Raw genomic sequence first — 23,772 nt, 5'->3', positions numbered from 1 at the left:
TGAAATCATTCACAAGATCAAGCAAAACAAAACAAACAAAAAATCCTTTTATCTCATACTGGAAATGGTAAGGAACTGGAAAAGGAAAAAAAATTCACAAAGAAAGGGACATTAAAGGAAAACCATGGTTTTAATAGATTCTATAGGGCAAAAACTGATGGCATATAGAATGTTGGTTGACAAGCCCATTAAAAACTTCCTGAACCCTGACTTTCAGTATTAGCTCTAGGTTGACTTTCTGGTAGGTTTATTATTACAAAGAACAGAACTACTCACATCTCAACAGAGTATTGCTATAAAAGATATTAAAGCTGAATTTTTTAAAAAGTTGTGACATAAACTACGTTTCTGACTTCATATGCCAACAAATGAAGTCAAAATTCTGTCTTTAGAAGTCCTGGGGAGACAAAAAAATTCCTACGTACCACAGAACTTTCTTTCTGGAAAGTACTTTTTAAAATTATATAACCCATTCTAATGTGAATAACTAAGAACCACAGAAATACTGCTGTAATCTCCTTGCCAGACAGCTAAGAGAACATTAGTCATAATGGCATGGAGTTGTTTAAAATCATGGTACATAGGATAGAAAGAACCTCACTATAGAAGTCCATAAATCACTCAGTTACTAACAAGAACACAACTGTTCCAAGTTATATAAAGCGATAAAAGTATTGCTGCCCAAAAGCAGTGCACTTAAAATTTTGTTACAAATAGGTTATAGATATCTTAATATAAAACACATTTTAATATAAACATCTATAGAATGACAAGATTATTTTAGGGATATATTATACACTATTTGAAGTAGCTTTTCAATTTTTAAACAGTGTTTCATGCATTCATTCAACAAATATTTATTGAGGGCCTATAAAGTGCCAGGCATTATTCTATGTGCTGGAAATTCATAAGTAAATAAAACAGTTAACAATTCTTTAAATTTACAAAGTTAATTTCAGAATTCTTTCATTGGTAGAGGAATTTTTATTATTTAGTAAATGTATTACACTCCATATATCATGACTCAGTATTTTATCTTGAGTCATAAATGTAGTGTAGATAATAAAACTGTATATATTTAACTTTGGTATACTGTAAACAGTCTTGGTACAACATGAAAAGTGATGTAGGAAATACAAACCACAATCACTATCTAATTCAAGAACTTTCTTTTCTAGAAAGTCAAATTTAATAACTGAAAGATCATCATAAATACGAAATGAAATATATGATGATAAGTATCACTAGACTAGGTGTACATCTTCAGTGACATAAACACAGACTGCAATTGATATCTTTGGTTAAAGTCTTCCACGACATATAGAATTCTGCTTGAAAGGCAAATTAAAATTTTTTTAAAAACAGAACATTTTATCTTATCACTTAAAGGAAGTTCAACTCTTTGCATTCTTACTTGAACGAATCAAAGAAACTTAACTCCTTGGTATAATTTCCAAGTAAAACAAAAGTTGAATACCAAAAATCATAAAAGAAAATCATTTACTGTATATAAAAGTCTATACAATGGAGGGATATCAATTGCAGTTGGGTTTATTTTTGCTTACATAGCCCCCCAAAAAGGCTGTCAGCACAAAACAAACCCTCCTTTATGTACAGACCTTCATAAGGTTCTATCTCCTTGACTCCATTGTCTAGGAAAAACAAAATAAAAACAAAACAAAAAAGGGAACCAAAGCACAGGGGTTAAAAAACAACAGAAATTTCCAAAGGCACAAAATGTATGTATCATCCATTAAAGAAAAGTTAAATGGTGATTTAAATATATATATATATATATGTATTTTTTGGCAAAGCACATCCAGTTACTAAATAAAGGGACCATTTAAAAAATGAGGTTAAAAATTATTATATTCTATCATCCATGCTTTTAGAGGTCCTTTATCTAAGAATTTATAGATGTTTGGGGAATATGCTCATCTGTGTATAAACAAATAGTGCTATCCTTATGCAAAAATTTGAAAGTATTAAAAATATCAGTACAACATGCATCTTTCTTTGTATATTCATGATTACCTTTTCTCTGGTACTCCAGTTTTGAGAAGGATCACCATTGTTGTGCATCAGCTAACCAGTCCTTTGCAGTGTGTGAAAATTGATTTGGCTAGTTACTAATAAACTTTATGTAACTATCAACAATTACATACACTTAGTTGTAGCAAAGAAATATCATCCAACTGCTTATTTAAGAGTATTAAGTTTACTTTTTAAAATGCATTTATTCAAATTTTGAAAATGAGCAAGAGCAATAACAGTAGGTTATTTTACCTCCAAATATTACAAATTTTAAATGCAAAATATATAACATTTATAAATATGTTTATAAATATAACTACTAGCAAATGCGGCTAAGGCGTTCAATTAACAAAAGAAGAACACTAAAACAAAGGTAGTAAAAAAATCTTGATTCACCTTAGCTTCCATGTGTATTTCCTACATGACATAATTAGAAATAAAACTTACTTCTCTCCAATGTTCCCTTTGGCGGAAGTTGTGGAAGTTGCCGGCCCCTTCGTCCTGCCACTGGAGTACTTGATGGGCTGGTTTGGACTGACCCAGTACGAGGATGAGACCTACAAGATACACCATTGATGCTCATTTTCAGTAGGATGAATGAAATAATTTGAATGCATTTGGTTCATATGATAGCTGTGCAAGTGCAATTTTAAAAGAGGTGTAGCTGCTGATTAAAAGGTTAGGAAAGTAGGACAAAATATGGATATTTGAATGATTGTCGAAAGATGTTTCTACTTTTGTGTCATATGCATACATACACAGATACATGCACACAAAATCCTACAGTAACGTCCATGGAATTGTTCATGTAAATTAGTATTCTATCCATTCGAAAGCAACAGGAGAGTTCTGCAGCTCAAAACATAAAAGGTAATGTTTTACATTTCTTTCTACCAGATTTTAAACTCTCAGCACTACTAACCTCCCTCCCTTGATCCAAGGAGATTTTTACTCAGGCTTATATTAGATAATCCTTTATTAGAAAATATCTCCTGAAACTACAAATAAAACCCTGAACAATTCAAAATTCAACTAAAGAAGGTACTGGTTAATACATGATATTAGTATTGATAGAAAGAAACAAAAATCTAGTTTTAGTTATTGTCATTATGATGATTATTCCAAAAGTGATATCTAATGGACACAAACAATTTCTCATTCTGTAGGAGAAGAACATGATAGTTATGAGGTGCATTATGGGGGGATTTACCCAGGACTCCTGATAAATGAGAAATCACAAAACAAATGTGGTCAGGACAGTTAAAAACAAATTACAATGGTAGCCACACACTATTATATCCGCTGAATATAAATAGTGTGCTTATACTGAAAAGGTTAGTATCAGATTGTTATTAGTGATCAGCCAAGGATGACAGAAGAGACCATTTAGCTGCTGGGAAAATAAATAGGTGTGCTGGTGGGGCAAAGGGGAGGTTAGTCTGATTGATTTATCTTTCACCTCGATAAGGCAGGTGAAGGAGGGGCAGATCTTCCAGTCATTAATGAAGGCATCGACCTCATGAGGTTTGTATCAGGACGCTCAGTGGATCTGGAGCGGGTGGTGGTCCGCTCTAGGAGAGGCCGCTGTTCTGTTGATCTGGATCTGTGATATGGCTGTCTATCTGCTGCTTCACAATCCCTGAAACGTTAGTCAAAAAGCAGCTCAGTTGATCTTTAGTGCCCTTCTGCTATTTGGTTATGATGCATCAAATTGATTTTGAAAAAGGTCATTGTTTAAAATTATCAAATTTGCAAAAACATAGTCTGAGCAATTCTCACTAAACTTCTTCAGAATATCTAAGGAAACCAAAACCTGCCTTTAACAGCAATTCCCAATGAAGCTACTAGGAGTTGCTCAGTTATCATCAGTGACAAACGAAATTGCCTCCTTTCCAAAATGAGCTCCCTAAATGGAACAGGTGAAATATGTGAAGTATTCTATTTCAAAGAATTCAATGGCTTTTCCTAACACTTTTCGTAAGAGTGAAGAAAACCATATAAGCATTAATTCTAAAGCCGCTAAGGCTATTATATGTCAACTGAGCTATAAAAAGGCTTTCGGCACCCAAAATAGTATATTGATGCACCCAAACATTCCAACAGAAGAATCGAAATGTTCTAAGAGAACACTGCAACTTCGCAGGCTGTAGTCATACTTAAACACATGGTCCACAGGAAGAATCACAGACAACTGGTTAATCAGCCAGTCTATGCCACCTATCTCAGGGCACTTTAGCAACGCCAACTGATACCATTCAGAAATGTATTAACAGATCGAAAATAATAATGGTTCTGAAACAATGGGATCTCTTTGACCACAAGTAGGACCAATATCAAAACCGAACCCTTGTTGAAAGAAGTATAATTAAATTTCAGGAACCCACCATTACTGACTTTTGTATCCCTGGAATTTACCATGCTTTTAACACCTAACGTGTGATCAATAAATGTTTTCCAACACCAGCCCCACTATCTGCGAGACAACCCTAAGAACACAATTTTGGCTCGAGAGCTCCAAACTAACACATACGCCAAATTACACTTCAAATCAAACTGTGCCCTCCCCATCTAGTCGTAACCATAGACATGGAAATGCTTACATATTATGGACTGTAAAAACAAGCATTAGTCTCCCCCAAGACTAATGTAAACAACTTCCACTTCACCTGTGAGTTCTCCCAATCTCATTTTTGATAATGAAAAATGCGGGCAATTAAAGAAAAACAAGAAAAGAAAGGACACAATTTCCCACATGTAATTAATTATATGGCATATAATTTTGGACCAGCAGACATGAGATTAGATGACTTTAGGAAATGAATGCTGGGTTTATTCTACAATATAGCTTGTCATTCTCGTACACTTTAAATTTACAAGGTAATAATATATCAGTCAAATCATTCTTTTTAATATTTTAAAATCCATGCGCCATGATATGATTGATTTCCTAAGATAAATTTAGCATTTTTATATAAGTATATCCAGGATATGTCAAAAAAGCTGACAAATACAAAGTGTAAATACATATACAATATTCAATTACTTTCAAAGAGAGATATAAAAAAGGCAACCTGATGGTATAAAAATTTATAATTCTATTTTTGTTCCTGAAAAACTATTTGAGAGAGAACACTTTTCTTTAGAAATAAATGTGCTAAATAGTTTGTTTAAATGTTTTTAGTGTACATATCTTTGTAGAGCTGCATCACAGTACATAAGCAGAAGCAAAGGAACATATATTTATATCTTAGATTCCTTAAAACCTATTTTTTTGGAGACTACCAATTTTTACATTATTTTCAGATTTCCTATTATCTTAGGGTGTTAATAATAAACTTATCTTATTATATGACATGTAGTGACAAAATTTTGTGGAATGTCTTTGACTACCCCAGCAGAAAAGCAGGCTAATCTTTCCTGTATTTATGCAAAATTTGATTTATTCTGATTCCATCAAGCAACTTTCCCAAGTGAAAACTAAGATGTTAGGATATATACTCTTACTTCTTTGACACTATATTTTAAATAACTGAAATACATGATTGTGAGTGAAATCCAGAGAATTATTTCAAATTTGTTGCTATGTCCTTAAAAGGATACTGTTACTTTTATATAAAGCAAACAGGTCACTCTTTAGGAAATAAGCCTTATTAAAATTTCTCTTTAGTGGAAAAGTTGTGTGAAGACTATGTCAATGTTTTAAATTCTGCTTATAATTCTTCTCTACACATTCATAAATAATATGAATTATATGATTTCCATAGTGTGAAAGGAAAATTGGTTGATAAGTGAAACACAGACACACACAAAAAACCCACAGTAGAACGTAGTAATTTCCTAAAATGTCTACCATAGTTAAGGGGAATGAAAAGCTACCATATTTTAAACTTAGATAACACAATAGAAGATCAACACAGGCTCCTGCTCCCACAACTGGGGGAGAATAAGCCTTCCTAAGTAAGAACTAAGACAATTACTTAGAAAATTGAAAGCAGCAATGCCTACGTCTTACATATAACACCCAGTCTTATAGCAGGTTCTTTAAGGGAATGAGATATAAACCTTGACAACTTCCACCTAAATTCTTAGTGAATTTTAGTTTTAAGATAAGAACTTAAAAATAATTAATTTTGAATGGTAGCAACTGAGATGTGGGAAATATGCATTTACAAGGCATAAAATATTTTAGTTCCTGAACTTGGGTTCTTAACTTGGGGTCCATATTTCAGTGTAAGTAGTTTTCTTTGTACCTCCACTTAATTTACTTTATCTTACTTTAGGCATTTTAAAACATTCTTCTAAAAAGAATGGCCATAAGTTTTCCAAGACCGCCGAAGGGCAAGCCATATAAAAGGTTAGGAACCATGCACCTTTAACTTTAAATCTTTCTTAAGGTAAATAATCTTGCTGTCTTTTAAAAAGTGATATCATTTCTAGTAATTTGCTATCTTTCATAGTTATATTTTTTCATAAATAGTTTATAATTTGAAACATATGTGTAAAATAGTTCAGATTTTTGCATGTATCATTTACCTGGATAAATACCACCACCTCTGACTGTGTGATTGGGAGTGACCTGAAGTGGCAGCTAAGGGTCCAAAGGAAGGAAACCATAATGCAGAATGGTTTGCATTATTTAGGGGCTCCTATTCCAAGCTGCAAGCGTTTGCAGAGGACCTGTTTAATAGCCCTTCCACAAACAGAGCTAATTCATCTTGACTGATAATACCGTAACAAGAGCCAGTATTGTAACAACTCAGCTTTATTATTTTTTTATTTTTTATTTTTTTTACAACTCAGCTTTAAAAGCCTATAATAGCACAGGTAGAAATTGAGCTGAGGATTTCTAAGGGAAAAATAGTTTTATAATCATCTAGTAAAGTTGCCCATTTTGAGTTATATTTCCCTTCACTCTAGTTGCTCTGAAAAGAATTTTTTAAATTTCCAAGTATCTGGCACAGCTTTCTACTTATTTCATCACGTTTGCTATTTACTTTTCCTATTCTCAATTACAGCACAATGTAACAGGGAAGAATAGGGCAGTGGGCCTTCTCTTCTATAACCACTTACATCCGACCATCACAATGATTCAACTCCATAACAACAAAAGTTCAAGGTAGAGCATCTCTGTAGGTATGACAAAAGAATACTAAGAATACTCAAAAAAAAAAAAAAGAGAGAGAGAGAGAGAAAGAAAGAAAAAACCACCACAAGCACAACACAAAATTTCAAAGTAATTTGCAGATATTAGTGAAAATTATCCCAGAATATGACTCAGAACTTATAGTCTATGATAAATTAGGCTCATTTCACACTTAGATTGTAGAGATGCCATAAGTCAATGTGAAAGCTTTTCTTAAAAAATAAACTTGTAAAAAGTGAAGCTATTTATTCTTTTTCTTCCTTTTCATAAAGAAATTATTTCTCTAATGCTGAAATCTTATATTAAAAAAATTTTCAATGTATCTCTGAAGGACAACAAGGACATCTGTCATTTGGGGCAAGAAATGTGTTCCTTCTATCCATACTGTGTAATACAGTAAGCTGATTAACAGCAGGAGCATTACACTTTTGATAAAATATACTGAATGTCTAGAGATTTTCTGAGAATTAACTGCATAAAACTGAAGAAATAAAATACAGGATAAAATTTTAAAAATAGACATTTTAGGGTAATTAATAAAAATATATATTTATGTAATATAACAAATAATTTAAATTCGATAACTCAACTCTATAATTTTCACGCTCATGATAAATTAGAATGTCCAAGTTAACTTCTTAAAAACTCTAGTTTATATTATTTTAGTATTGCTTCCAAGGTAAAGAGAATTGCAAGACACACAATGGAAATCATGGTAAATAAAGAAAGAGATACTGTGTACAGATAGGAACATTTTTATTATCCTGGTGGAAGATAGATTAATTTATCCTTAGGCATGATAGCATCTCTTTACAGAACATTTCTGCTCATTTAAATGTAAATTCTGTATGTTAGTTAAAAGTGAGTTTATTCAAAAATAATAGCGATATCTAGTGTTAGCCAAGTTAACAACCTAAGATGTGAAAACAGCAATAATACATATAGTGAGGTGAGAAAGTAAGACACTTGTAATGTAGGAAAACATATTACTGTTACTGATAGGCCTAGTTTATCATCAAAAAGAGAAGTAAACTGTTCTCATATCTAGAGATGCATTTTTCTTAGAAATAGGAGATAGCAAGAAGATTAAATATCTCAATTTCCTGAAGAAAATTAGGGAAAAATGCAATACTGAAAAATAAAGATATATTGTATTATTAAATATACACACACAGAAACATAAAATCTGTAAATGTCTTGAGGATATTTTGAGTATTCTATTAAATATTTATAATATTCAGTTATTTTTTACTTCAAAAAATAACAGAAACAAAACCACAAATAAGCAGGGTTACTTACTCAGCAGCAACTAACATGCAGCAAATTAATACATCTTTAAAATATATTTTTTAAAAATCCTGAGATAATATAATTACCATCAATAATCTATAAAATTCTTACTTTACTAAATAGATAATTTTCATTGTCAGTGGATGTTCCAGTTTAATAACATTTTGTCAATTGTAAAAAATTAGTGTTATTCCACTATGGTAGGGGATCCCTATGCTTTCCCTTCCCAGGTCCTCAAATTTTCGATAAAATAACAAACATTTTAAAGATGTATGTCTAAAGGACCAAATTATACATGGTTACTGAAATATATATGTAAATGTGATGAGGCTTGGTCCTCACACAAGAATGCTGTGTTCAACAGTTTCACTGATCAACTCTGAACAATTCACTAATCTTCCTTTGTTTTGTGAGGTTTACATGGAGAATGGAATGGGCACAGTGCGATGAGCTCATACACACTGCTACCAGCCGCCCTTAGCTGCCACTTCAGGTCACTCCCAATCACACAGTCAGAGGTGGTGGTCAGAGGATTAATTCCCCCAACACACACACACACACACACACACACACACACTCACACATCTAACACAGCAAAAGGTATGCACATTTTCAGACATAAATACTGCCTTACTCACAACTGATGACATGACGTTTAATAGTCAATAAAAAATGACTAGAAACACCAAAAAACAAGAAAAATAGGGCCCACTGTCAAGAGACAAACTCAGAGATGACAGAGATGTTGGAATGAATAGACAGGGAATTTCAAATAAGATAATTGATATATTAAAGTCTACATTAGAGAAGATGGACAACACGCATGGAAAGACAGATGGATTACTTTCAGCAGATAGATGGAAACCATCAAAAAGGGTCAAGTGGGAGACATGCACAATGTGCTCTGGGGCCCCAGGCTGGGTGGATCATGGGTGTGATGGAGGAGACTCTGGAGCAGCCCTTGGAGGACACAGTGAAGAATCTGTCCATTGTTTGAATCCTGGGCACAGGTTCATAAGGACTTAATGTGGGCTGCTGGGGGATCCTGTCAGATGAGTGTGCTGGGTGCTATCTGTTCTAGCCCAGCAAGCTGCCGGGCTAGCCTCTGACCCCACTGATACTCCTGCGAGATGCCTAGAATCAGATAACGCGAACATTATTCTCCAGAAACATGATGGTGTCACAGTGGCCGTGCACAACAAGGCTTCTTGATGTCTTATATCAAATTCTCCAGCAGCCAGTCATCTAGGGACTTAATCCTACCCATGTTAATTATCTTATAAAGCTACTGAAGTTCCAGAAGTTAGGCCATTCATTTCAAGTGCATTAGGTGCTTTTCTATTCATTTTAGATTAAGCTTTTTTACACTCTATGGACTGACTTATCAAAAATATTAGTATGGAAGGGTCACATTTTGAAGCAGCAGGTCCAGGTCATTTTGTATACAGAATTTTCTTATGTTCAATAAATCAAGTTGGAGGGGGAAAGGAGTCAAATGGAAATGCTAGAAATATAGAAAGTAAAATATGGCAAAATATTAGTTAGAAAATTTTCCTGGACTCAGTTTACAGGGGTCTTAAATGCCTAGTTAAGAAGTTTAGATAGGGTGGGCGCCTGGGTGGCTCAGTTGGTTAAGCGACTGCCTTCGGCTCAGGTCATGATCCTGGAGTCCCGCGATCGAGTCCCACATCGGGCTCCCTGCTCAGCAGGGAGTCTGCTTCTCCCTCTGACCCTCTTCCCTCTTGTGGCCTCTATCTCTCATTCTCTCTCTCTCAAATAAATAAATAAATAAAATCTTTAAAAAAAAAGAAGTTTAGATAGGGTTTAATTTTCTTTTTTTTAATTTTATTATGTTATGTTAACCACCACACATTACATCATTAGTTTTTGATGTAGTGTTCCATGATTCATTGTTTGTGTATAACACCCAGTGCTCCATGCAGTACGTGCCCTCTTTAATACCCATCACCAGGCTAACCCATCCCCCCACCCCCTCCCCTTTAGAACCTTCATTTTGTTTCTCAGAGTCCATAGTCTCTCATGGTTCATCTCCAATAGGGTTTAATTTTCAATGAGAGTGACCTAAAGCTTCTGAACAAAGGTAATTTTTAAATAATGAATTAAGAAGCTGAATTCAGCAGCAGTATATGGAATGAATTAGAGTAGGAATAGGCTAACTTATACTAACAGGGGTGAAAATAGAAACAAAAGTATGGATGACAAACATTATAAATCACAATGTACAAAACATGCAACATGCACTATACAGATATACACAATATACAGAATTATATAAGCAGAATTTTAGGATTAGAAAGAATCACAGAAGTCATATAATCCAATCTTTGTCATTTCAGAAAAAAGCAAACTAAGGCTCACAGAAACTTGGGACATGTCACACAAGTAGATGTTTTCTGAGCTGGAACTAGAATCGAGCTTTCTCAATTCTAAAGCCTGTTAACCTCACTGAACTATAAATTCTCTGATATCAGGGACTTTTTTTTTTCTCTCAAACATGTTTGACATCACCATATGAATTAAATGTAGAAATAAACAAACTAAAGAAAAAACCTGAAATTCCCAGTCTCCAAAATGAAATTATGATCTATTAACAGAAATGAAAGGATTCTAGGGAGGAATGACAGTAACTTCAGGTTTGAACTTAAATTTGTGAGGGGTGGAAAAATATTCTTTACTGATGTCAACCAGATAGAGAAATCTGGCCTTCAAAGGACAGAGCTGTACAGGAGATACGTTTTGAGAAGTCACTGCACAGTGTTAATATTTCAGGATAGGTTGATTGATTCCTTATTTCAGTACTATTTTGGATTCAAATCAGTACTATTTGCATTCATATTATGGGCCAGGAACTATACCAGCTATTGGAAGTTTAGGTCAAAACCACAGAGATGATAGGATATGGCTCAACACAGTCAAAAAGTTGAGGACGTGAGAAATAGAAAAGAAGAGAAGGAGACAGAGAACAATCAAAAGGTAGAATGAGAATCAGGATAGTAATGCATTAGAGAAACTAAAACAAAACAAAACAGAACAGTGATTAATAATGGCAGGTGCAGAGGCAACACAGATAAATATGTATAAAAGCCTTGGCAAATAATAACCATGGGGAAAATAATTTAAAATAAAGTGCTGGAGGCAGAGGTCAAACCGTAGAGGGCTGAAGCTTAGGAGCTGATGAAGGAGTGTTGGAAGCATACGTAAAAATACACACTCAAGAAACATGACTTATTTATAAGAGAGAACGGAATCATTGTCAAAGTAGCTTGAAGATGAGGCAGAATAAAAAGAAGGTATTATTTAGACTTCATCCATAATTCAAGAAGGAACAAAATCATGAAAATAAGAGAAATTGAAATGCAAGAGAAACAAGAAATAAAGAGCAAAGAAAAATTCCAAAGGCGTTGAGAGGTTACAGGCAGAAACACAAATAGAAGATGAGTTGTGATGGAAAAGAAAATACTTGTAAGAGAGAAGACTGGTAACAATGCAAAGAAGTTAAGACAAAAAGGAAAGTAGCTCAGGAAGTATGAGTTACTTGGATTTGATCACGTTTACTAAGGGCTCTCAGTACTACTTGCCAGATAAGGCATCTATCTATAAGCAAACAGAAATCCCCCCCTGCCCCCCACCCCCGCCGTGACTCTGCTAACTTTGTCAGAATCCTTTCTGTAATCTTAATTAGATTAGCCTTAATCATGGCCCCAAATACCCTGAGATAAGACCAGTCACTGCCTCTCTTCAAACTCCATGGCATCCCTCAGCATTACTCTAGACCCAGCTCAGACCCTTCCCAGAACCTTGCTCTGTTCTAGCACCAAAACAAGTCCCAGTTCTTGCACTAAAACAACTTATGATAAATTTAGGATATTTGACATAAATCACTTCTACTCAAGCATCTTATCCCTGTCATTCTTAGTTTTCAATTAAAGGGCAAGCTCAGTTGCCCCTGATGTCATCTCTCTAAATTCTTCATCTCCTGTACTTTCTTCTATATCATTTTAATCTCCTCTGATTCTCTTAGCTGTATTTTCAAAAATCCTTATCCATCGTTAACAAACTTCCTTGTATCATCAAAATCCCTTTGCCTTCCTTCCTTACCCATCCTAGACTCCTATGATTGATCACCTGACCCACTCCCATATCAACACTCAGATTCCCCCCCCCCTTTTTTTTAAAGACTTTATTTATTTATTTGTCAGAGAGAGAGAGAGAGAGAGCACAAGCAGGGGGAACAGCAGGCAGAGAGAGAAGCCGGCTCCCTGCTGAGCAGGGAGCCTGATGCAGGACTCAACCCCAGGACCCTGGGATCATGACCTGAGCAGAAGGCAGACGCTTAACTGACTAAGCCACCCAGGCGTCCCCTCAGATTCCCTTTTAACCCAATCTTTCAAACATTCATCAGAACCCCAAAATTGGTTCAATGCCATAATTGGATTTCTCTACATCTAGGCAACTGGGTATAGTTTAAGCAAAACTTATATTCATTCAGGATGGCACAATGCAAATTCATGGCTTCCAACTTCTGCTGCGCTAGTATCACCAATAATCTTTTTACTTTTATTTCATCAGTTCCCATCACTTTTTAACCAGTGACCATTTTAAACTTCCTCATTTCTAGTCAAGCACCATGTTCAACCTTGGGCCTCCCCAATCAAGAATTTGTCTCAAAAACAATCACCATGATCTTGATGTACAGCAACAACAAAATTGAGGCTATCAAACATAATTACCTTCAATTTAACAACTTTTTTCTAAAAACTTAGTTTCAACTCTCTCATCTATTTTCTTCCTGTCTCAAAAGGAAACAAGAGCTTCTTTCTGTTTACATACTCCATCTGTGTGTTTAGACCAATCTCCTGCCCTAAGACCTTTCTAACAGTCATCCTCTCCTTTCTCTGTATTTTCAATCTAACTTTTCCTCGAGGATCTGTTCCTCCAGCCTACAAACTCATGATGCATTTTGTATTCTAAAGAAAGAAATTACTTTGATATCACATACCCCTATCCGGTATTTCTCCTCCACACTCATAGTGCATTTGTTTTTTTAGTTCCCAGGAATGCCTCAGGCCACTGCAAGCTGCTTTTTTCAATCACCCCCTTCTGAAATCATCGAAGAAGTCACCGATGACTCCTCACTTGCCAAATCTAATGGGCATTTTCCAGTTATTATTTTTCCGGTTGACATCATTTCTTCCTGCTTTAAACTCTATTCTGTTAGCTCTATTCTTCTCACTCTTCCTTCTCTAGGTCTCTTCCTTTATCTACCAGTTAAATGTTAATGTTTCCCAGAGTGGAGGAAAAGTCCTTGGGCTTCATTTCATGGGTTGTTTCTCTGATTGATTTCATTTTCATTTTTGTAGCTACTTACTGTTATTAGTGAATTTACTCTCAAATTACTCTATATAGCTCAAACTACTTTAAGTTTTAAAATCATTGATTTTACTCCTTGCTGGAGGTTTCCCCTTAACTCTCTCAGTCATTCCAGAAGTGAACTTGTCTCTAGCCTAAACTAATTTCTCTCTGAACATTCCTCCCCCTCATTCACCTTTGTTAAGGTACTACATGCATCCAGTTACCCAAACTATAAGACTCATTATGTTTCTTGATCTGCTCCCCATCAACATCCAAATGCTATTATTTACCATGTATTATTGATTTCAATTGATTAAATCTCCTGTCTTCTTTCTATCTCTCCATCCATTACCTTATTTAGTTCAGGCCCTCAAAGAGTTCTCTGCTGCCCAAGACCAAGGCAGCAAATATCTTTATGCATGCTTTTCTTTCACACACCCTTTTCTCTCAAATCAACCAACCACATAGTCTCTAGAGTAATTATTCTAGAATGAATAAATATATTATAACCATCTCCTATGTAAACTCTTTGAAGTACCTCTATCACTTACAGTCTTAGATCTAAATTCCCTAACAGAACATACAAAGTTATCCATAATTGGGACCATCTCTATCATCCCAGATTCATTTCTCGCTATTCCCTGCCTTTTGGATAATGCTCCAATAGCACTAAAACATGGTAATTATGACTTTAGTGAGTTTGCTCATACATTTCTTTAGAATTCCACTGACATCCTACCTTACCTCTATATAAATTTAAATAATTCCAATTCCTCTTTTAAAATATAGCCTAGTTGTCTTCTCCATGACCTCTTTCCATGAAAGTCCACCATCATGCTGCCGAACAATGATTTAAGTAGAGATAAATACTAGGGGGAAAAAAGTAAGGTATGGGGATAAATTTTTTAAATATAAAAGATATTATTTATTAAAATAAAGGCTACATCTTAATAAAGGGATATTAATAAAAGGTAACATGATACCTATTCTAAATATGTTTGTTTAAATGTTGACTGTGTTTAAAAATACACAATGACTCAGATAGATTTGTACTGGTTAGCATAACCTGGTCAGAAGAAAAAGAGTTTTGATTCCTAATATTAGTTAATATTTGTCTCCTGAAATAATATAAAAAGTTTAGCAGCCATTATTTAAGCCTCTATTCATCTGTTCCAAAGAGATAGCTCTAATAATTTTTCATTTTACAAGGCTGGGGTAGAGAGACTGGTGATTCTGATTCTTCACAGACTGGGGATGCCATGTTTAATTTACTACATTCATTCCATTCAGAAAAATGCAGATTTCATATAGTGTAGTGTAGCTACACTATAGTCCACTTGGAGCTCTTAACACATATTTACCCTCAGAAAGGGAATTTCCAGACCATGACAGTAAATGTCACTTTGAAATCTGGGCTGGGAAATTGGACACTTAGAGAGTTGGTGCCACTTTCTTTTCTTTCTTATTCTTTCTTCTTTTTCCTCCCTCTCTCCTCTTTTCCCTCCCTCTTTCCATCCTTTCTTTCTTTCACAACTCTCAATAAAGAGGTCACTTTTCCTTTAAGTGTTCAGTTGAGTTGGGGAGAATTTGGAAAATTTAGTTCAGAACAATTCTGCAAAAGAAAGAGATTGACCCAGATGTGAACTCTGTCAAATAGGTAAAAGAAGAACAACGTAGCAAGGGGATTGAGGACATTTCTAAGAATGGACTCAACCTCTGGATACGTAAGTAAGTAAATTGGAGACTAATGGGGAAAGGAAAAGGGGTCAGGAGTGTGGAGTTCTCTATTGAGATACAAGAGCCAGTGCGGTACAAGTAACTCAGTGAAAAAATAAGAAAGAACCATGTGTAGTTCTGGTCCAAGAGTGAAGTATTTGAATTAAGATTTTAGAGGTGTAATAATTTCAAATGATGATAAGATTCAGATATGGCCATGGCAGTAACTGACTAAAGTAGAATTGGGACTAAAGTTCACTACGTCCAATTTGAGACAGCCAAGGAAGTGAGTGGCTGCTGAACAGATCATTCAGGTGAACGCTAACATCACTCTGGCTGGTGGCAGGAATTATTAAAAGTTAGACTAAAGCCAGATGCTAAAATCTTCAGTGACTAAAATGGAATAACCAAGAGGTCACCAGATGATCTCAACATGGAAGGGCTGTGCTCAGTTACATTACATACAAAGGCACAGGGGTTAAATTAAAACAAGAAGCCTAGAAAATTATGGTAACAAACATAGGAGAATGGATACCTGATTATATCCTCAATAATCCTAGAATCTCATAGTGGATTGAAGTGAGGGTCAGAAAGACTGAGTAACTCAAAAAAGTTAGCAGAGTGAAAACAAATGACCAAAGTCACTTTAAAAAAAGCAAAGAAAGGGGATGTTAAACTGAAAATCAGTATAGTGTTTACTACTTCTATGAAAGAGGCATGTGGATTCAATAGGCAAAGATTCTACAGATAGATGCAATAAGTAAAACCACAAATTCTGGTTTTCAGTTTGGGTAGCAGATTCATGGATTTCATTTTATCTTTATGCTTTGAAAGGTGCACATATTCTTTTTTGTGTATCAAACTGATAATGATGAAAGATAGTATTTTTAAAAGCAACTAAAGAATTTCATTCTCATAAAATCCACCCAAATTTGTCTAGGAGTAGGTGTACATTAGTCTCACATACTGGAATCATCTAAGTGATGGCAAATCTTCAGTAAGAAGATTTTTTGCTACTCTCTTCTCTGCCTGCAGGGCCTCGAAATGTCACAGGATGGCTCAAATCCCACCTTGATTACTTGTTTTCTAAAACTGATTTTCTTAACTGTGTTTACTTTAATATAAATATTAATGATATTGTGTTTCCTGACCACAAAATAAATCATGGCGTAAAAGGCAATTCAGAAACATATCATGCAAAATAGGCCAGCTAGGCTAGGTTCAGAATTTGAATAAGTACATGAAATTGATAACCAACCTAGGGCTGATCAAGAACTGATTCTACACATGTTGGCTCATTGAAAAAATAAATAATATGAAGCAATTTACTTATTGATAACTAAGATAAGTAGAATATAAAAAAAACTAATGTGGTGCAAGATTTTAACTTAAATTTAAATGAAGATACCAGCGTAATTAGAATAAGCCTATAATCAGTAATGTCTCATTCATGTCACCCACTTTAAGAAAGGTCTTGGTCAATTATAGGGACAGTTATAGAACTACTTCCTTACATTTTTTTTTTTTTTTTTTTTTTTTTAGTTTTTTAGATCTGGTGCTTTATTTGAAAGAATGATGGGTAAATATTAGAAAATAACCCTTTAGTAACAAAAAAGCCAGTGACTTACTTTATCATTTTTATCTATAAATAGTCTTTCAGGGGCAAATAGTTTTGTTTTTTGTTTTTGTTTTTTGTTTTTGTTTTTTAATTTTTTTATTGTTATGTTAATCACCATATATTACATCATTAGTTTTTGGTGCAGTGTTCCATGATTCATTGTTTGTTCATAACACCCAGTGCTCCATGCAGAACGTGCCCTCCTCAATGCCCATCACCAGGCTAACCCATCCCCCTACCCCCCTCCCCTCTAGAACCCTCAGTTTGTTTTTCAGAGTCCATCATCTCTCCTGGTTCATCTCCCCCTCTGACATACTCCCCTTTTCTTCCTCTCCTGTTATCTTCTTCTTTTTCTTTTTTCTTAAAATATGTTGCATTATTTGTTTCAGAAGTACAGATCTGTGATTCAACAGTCTTGCACAATTCACAGCGCTCACCGTAGCACATACCCTCCCCCATGTCTACCACCCAGCCACCCCATCCCTCCCACCCTACTTCCTTACATTTTTGTAAGGTAATTGTATAATCACTGCAAACCCCAAACAGAATGTAATATACAGCAAAACTAAAAATAAAAAGACATAACAAAAAGGAGTTATTTAGTACTAAAGCAAAATAACAGAAAAGAAACTGAGAAAATGCAAAAGACAATAAAATACAGCAATCATCACTACCATATAATAAACTGGAAGGCACTACATTTCAATTATATTTACTGAAAGACATCACAAAACCTCCATCGTTAGGAATCTATTATTGATATTATCTCTTATATTTCCTTCTACATTTATCTACATGAATTCAATCCTCAGGAATTTATTCATTAGTTTCAATTTTTTTCTAAACCCTTTTATGAATAACTCTTAATGAATTAAATTAATAGTACAAAAGTGGTCACACACAACCCAGATCACTTTGAAACAACTGAGTAGAGCACATATTTCTTAATCTATTCTAGCTGAACCCACTACCACATTATCCCTGATACTCTCTTCTCTGCCTGCAGGGCCTCAAAATGTCACAGGATGGCTCAAATCCCTAAAGCTACATAAAGCCTGGAGAAACTGTAAGCTTTTAGAGATCTTCTTTCCCTTCTCTTTCTAGTTTATCCTTCTTTTGGTTAAATGCCAAGTAATTGATATTTCCCTTCAATATAAGGAGAATGGTGGTAAAGTAGAAATGAACAAGGATTTTCCCACAGACCCAATATTCTCCATGGATCCAGGGTTATCTATGACCAGTTGAGTAGATCACAGCCACCTCTGACAAGGTAAACTGTAAACTGATCAGTTCAACCTAAGCACTTCTATGACTGGTTCCTCAACTGTGAGGGAGGGGGAATGGGGGAGCAGATTGTTAAGATACGTGAAAACCAGTGCTGTCTAAATATATAATTATGAAGGTGGTCAGTCTTAGTGCAATTAATTTTTAAAAATACTGTTATTCTATCCTTCTAGGTAATCAAGGGTTAACTGTAAAGCCTGGTGACCTAAATTTTTAGAGCCATCAAGGAGATGATACTAGCTCATTAAAGTGAAGCTATGTTTTTGACATCTTACTACAATGTAAGTATTTACATATGCTTTGTTTTCTATTATCGTATCTAGTAAGGATAATATTTCTATATTTCATGAATAATCATATATGTATATATAAAAAGCAGAAATAGAAGTGAATTATACCATATCATTAGACAGGCACATGCAATTCTACGAACAGACTCAATTGTAAGAAAAATATACCTGCCATCCCTGTGATGATGTTCAGTGTTCTGACTGTATCTGGAGCGAGGTAGAGTAAGAAAATGACTGCAAGCATGGCAGAAACAAGAATATAAATGAGACTCAGGAAAGAAATGAAAAGGTATAGTTTACTTTTAAAAAGTGAAATTCAAAAAAGATAAGCAGATAGTAAGCAAAGCAAAAGAAAACTGTTACTAGAAAGCTTGTTCTTTCCTCCCAATGTCCATTGTAACATGGCCATGCTAAAGGTTAAAATATTCTAAGTATTCCAAAATAAACACAACAAAAACATAGCAAATCAAGATTCAAATAAATTATATTTCAAACTAAAATCTTATCAATTGTCACTCAAACATCTCTAGCACCATCTATAAAATGTTATACAATATATAGTTGCTTTTCCTTTTTGAGGAGGAAAGATGGGAAGAGAAAACTAATAAAAAAACAAGGAAGTTTAAGAAGAAAATAATTAAAGACGTAATTTCTAATACACAGGAGATTTTATAAGGTAATTATTTCTTCTTCAATCATGAATAAGTAAAAGTAACTAAAAGGACTTAAAAAATTCCATTTAGTAAGGAATAAGCTGACTTGAGTTATTATTTGGTTAGTACTTTTATTTGTTAGGTTCATTGGATGCTATCCATTTTTCCATTCACTATGTTTAGTACATGTTTATTACCTACTGTGGGCTGTGCTACACTTCACGCCTCATGACTATCCCAAACCATCAAAGCAGCACACTGACATTTTCACCCATCTCTAGGGGCTCCTCTTCTTTCCACAGCGCTGATTTAAACTTCTCTGTTTTCTTAAAACCTCTCATTCCAACACACTTAATTTTGGCAGATGATCATTACATTTCAGTTTTTTAAAAAAGGAAACCAACTTTGAATTCTCTCTGTCATATTTCTACCACTAAATACAGAGTACCTACACTTATATCTTCACTTGTCATTTTCTTTTGCACCAAGGGAAGAAACTCCTCTACTTGTAATCCTAATTTCCCACATTCCTTCTTTTCTCCTTCATTCATTATTGTCTCATGCCTTCCATTCCTGAACTGCACTTAATCCTAAAAATGAACCCTTCACTAACCTTCCCTTCCTCTCAAGCCTTTGCATGTCTCTGACTTTCATCATACAACATCCTAGCCATATCTACAATTTTTGCCACCACTTCCTCACTTCTCATCCAAGCTTTAAGTTCACTGTATGTAATGGGACTTTCAGTCTCCACCATTCTCTGGAAGCTAGCCTATGAATGCTACCTGTGAAATCCTGAAAAATCCTTTAACTTCTTGATCTTCCTCATATTACCCTTATCTATGATGTTACACATTGATTTTCAAGCTCTGTTTCTTGACACTCTCTCGTCTCTTGGTTTTTGAAACATGATTCTCTCAGGCTATTAAAAATAGTATTTTATGTAACACTTAATGAGGTGACAAGTATTCCATTAAAGGTTTGTCTACTTTATCTCATTTATTTCTCGTAACAACTCTTTGAGGTAGGTTTTAGTATTGCCACAGACAGAAAAACTGAGGCTGTGAGTGCCATATAGGAAGTAGCTGGACTGGGTTTCACACTCACGGCTTCCTTAATCCAAAATTCAGGCTCTTAACATTTACACACATGGCCTGGTTTCACACCTATCTAACTGCTTCTTTACCCATTTCATTTACTGGATTCTCCTTCACTTTATTCCACAGAGGCAGTGGTTTCCCAAGATGGGTTCTCCAAATTTCTTTATATTCCAACACATTCTTTCTGGATTATATCATTTCCTTTATAGTGTGAACTCTCACTTTGTTTAGCTTTCATCTTTCTTTGGGTTTCACAGCACATTTCCAGCTGCTTCCTGGGCTCCCCACACAGCTACCTAACTGTCATGTAGACCCTTCAGAAAAACACATGTTAATTTTAAGGTTTGAGCAAGACATTAGCCTATTTGGATGCCTGGTGCTGCATTTGTGAAATGAGGGGGCTGGAGCAGTAGTTTTCAAACTTTCTTTTTGATCAGAAGACCACTGTTTTTTTGGAGCAAATTTTTATGTAAAACCAATCATTAGGAAGCCAATAAAATCAGAATGACTCTGGCTAAAGAGGGAGTGAGAAGACTAATCCCTATCCATTTGGCGTGGTCCTTACCTACAACCGCAGTCCCTCAGGTACCTCTTCAGAATCCAGGACTCCATGATCTCTAAAAGACCCTCCAGTTTTAAATATAATTCTTTAACCCTCCTTTGAAACTTAATATAATACTTCAGCTATTTCTCTGTGTGTAATCCCAGTTTTAACTAAAGATTTAAATATTTACTTAACAAGACAAGTTTTAAAAAATCTCATAATTTAACTCCTCCATTTTCCTTATTTTCCACATTTAATTGATTTATAAACCTTGCTAGTTCTAATGCTTAAATAACTCAGATTTATCCTTTCTTTCCCTTTTCTCCTGCTACTGCCTTCAATCAGGCTTACCATGTCCATTAAAATAATCTATTGCTACCGTCCTTCTACCCCAACCCTTTCCTGATCCAACCCATTCTCCACTCTGTCTACAAGCAAGATAATTATAAATTATGCTTTTGATCATGTAGGTACTTTGCTTAAGAGCCTTCTCTGGTTTCACATGTTAAAAACAAGTCATATTCCTTAAAACAGCATACAAATTAAGTTCTAAACTACTTCGGTCTTCAATATAGCCTATCACTTCCCATCCTTCATACTATAACTTTTTATGTAGGTATGCCAGACCACCTAAGATTCTCTAAATATATCCCACACTTTCCTGACTCTGAGACTGTTCACGCTTATCACTCTGCCAAGAATGCCATTATCCTCCCTCTGTCTCCACTTTATTGCTTTTGAAAATTCTACTCAATCTTTAAAGTCCAACTTCCCTTTAAAGCTTTTTCCAATACTCAAGCAAGTAATTTTCTCTCCAATCTATTCCAATAATATTATGCTCAGTCTGACAGGCTTCTATGTTTTATAATTAGTTGGTATATTGTATATTAGTTGGTATATATGAGTTGGTATAATTAGTTGGATCATCTGTTTATTTAAGCCAGGATAATGTCTATTTTAAATCTTTGTGCACAATTGGCTGACACACTCAATAAATACATTTTGGATTGAACTAAAAAGTAAAAACAGAATTATACTATTTTCATGGTGAGCCTACCCTCCAAAGAGAGCAATGGTTCACATAATCACAGAAACTTCTAGAAATGTAAACAGAACATTACAAACCTATGTGGTATAAAAAGAAAGTAAAACAGTATTCAAAAAAGATATTCCTGGCATTACAAAGGGTAGAAGTAATACCCAACAGTTGTGATGTTAGGATTTATTGCATTAAGAACAAATAGATCTTCTCTGCAAATTACTTGAGGAATGAAAATATATAAACTTCGAAACTTATTAAAATTTTCAAATTCATAGAACATACACATCATCATCAATTAATATTCTCCTTGAGGAGCCTTATAGTTAATTTTGTCTCTATAAAGTCAAAGAAAACATGAAGCAAGGATCACCTTTATCAAACATCAGTTTGTTTTATTTCCCTTTTTGTGACAGTTAATTTAACTGGCCCAAGGGGTGCTCACATTTAATGTTATTTCTGGGTGTGTCTGTGAGGGTGTGCTTCAGGATGATATTAGCATTTGAATCAGTGGACTCAGTAGACTGCCCTCCTCAAACTGGGTGAGCATCACAGAATCTGGTGAGAGGCTCAACAGAACAAAAGTAGGAAAAAGGATGAATTCCTCCCTTTTTCCTGCCTCACTTTAGAGCTGGACATCTCTTATCTCTCTGTTCCTCAGACTGGGATTTATAACATTGGCCACCCTGGTTCTCAAGCCTTCAGACTTGGACCAAATTATACCATCATTTCATGGGTCTCCAGCTTTCAGAGAGCATATGGGAGGCCCTGTGACTTCTATAATTATGTGAGCCAAATCCTTATTATCTATCTATCCTACTGGCTCTGTTTCATTGGAGAACCCGAAATGCATAGTTTTCTATAGTCATGTTATACCTCTTAACCCAGTCTGGTCATGATACCCTTGAGATTCTGTTGAAAAGTATAAAAATGCATCAATGAATATTACATAAAATTAAATCCACATTGTTTTGGAAGTAAAATCCACCTAAGATCCAGAGATGCATTCAAGGTCCTTTGCCATATCCACTTGGTACAACTTAAAAACATTTCATTTATTCTTCTCAGTTAAATCATTCTTACATTTCTTCCAAAATTAATGGAATTATAAAACCCAAGTAAACAATACTGTCGCCAATATACATAATGAGTTAAAAAATTATGTTAAAAATTGCAATTTATCCAATCTCTTTGAAAATTTTTTTAAAAATTGAGCAGAGCAGTAATTCATTGTAAAAAAATAGAAAACTAAAAGAATTACTAAATTTTAAAGAATAAAAAAGAAATTATAGATTCAAAAATCATAATGACAAATTTCACTATTCAAATAATTGAACTGGAGTACTGATCTAATTTCTAGACACTCTGATTCTTATTAGGAAATGTAATCTTTAAAGACAGAACAAAACTGTATTTATAATAAATTATCCTTCCATTATATCAGATGAATCTGAATGTCTCCTTTTAGAAACTACCAAACAAAAAGGACTGCAAAAAGAAGAAATAAAATATCTCATCCTTAAACAACCTATAGTTTTTGAAAGCAAAGTTTCCAACAATCTCAACTTAATGCAAAACTTTCTGTTCTGTGTCTTTAATATCGTTAATGTTTTGCTACTTTATAGTTCCTAAAACATTCTCAGTATGATTTAATTATGTTAAAATATATTCCTGAAATGTAATAAAAT

At 34.5% G+C, this 23,772-nt stretch overlaps 1 protein-coding gene and 1 pseudogene across 33 annotated transcripts in view; one reads left to right on the top strand and one right to left on the bottom strand.

Moving 5' to 3' along the window:
- Positions 1–23,772, bottom strand: part of RIMS2 (regulating synaptic membrane exocytosis 2) — a 583,419-nt gene that overhangs the window by 194,032 nt on the left and 365,615 nt on the right. For 12 of the 33 annotated variants that reach the window (XM_027597419.2, XM_027597342.2, XM_027597396.2 and 9 more), the window contains 2 exons: positions 3,494–3,673; positions 2,482–2,591 (listed from right to left, as the gene is read on the bottom strand). In XM_027597419.2, coding sequence (XP_027453220.1) covers positions 2,482–2,591; positions 3,494–3,673 — 290 coding nt within the window. Of the gene's footprint in view, positions 1–1,619; positions 1,653–2,481; positions 2,592–3,493; positions 3,674–18,916; positions 18,983–23,772 lie in introns of all 33 variants that reach the window. The other 21 variants (XM_027597289.2, XM_027597299.2, XM_027597310.2 and 18 more) reach the window with 4 other exon arrangements.
- On the top strand, positions 9,405–9,679 carry LOC118356885 (annotated as a pseudogene).

Source organism: Zalophus californianus, chromosome 4 (genome assembly GCF_009762305.2).
Source record: "Zalophus californianus isolate mZalCal1 chromosome 4, mZalCal1.pri.v2, whole genome shotgun sequence".
NCBI classification, from domain to species: domain Eukaryota; kingdom Metazoa; phylum Chordata; class Mammalia; order Carnivora; family Otariidae; genus Zalophus; species Zalophus californianus.
Note: the sequence above shows the minus strand (reverse complement) of the source record. Positions and strands in the feature narration are given on the sequence as shown.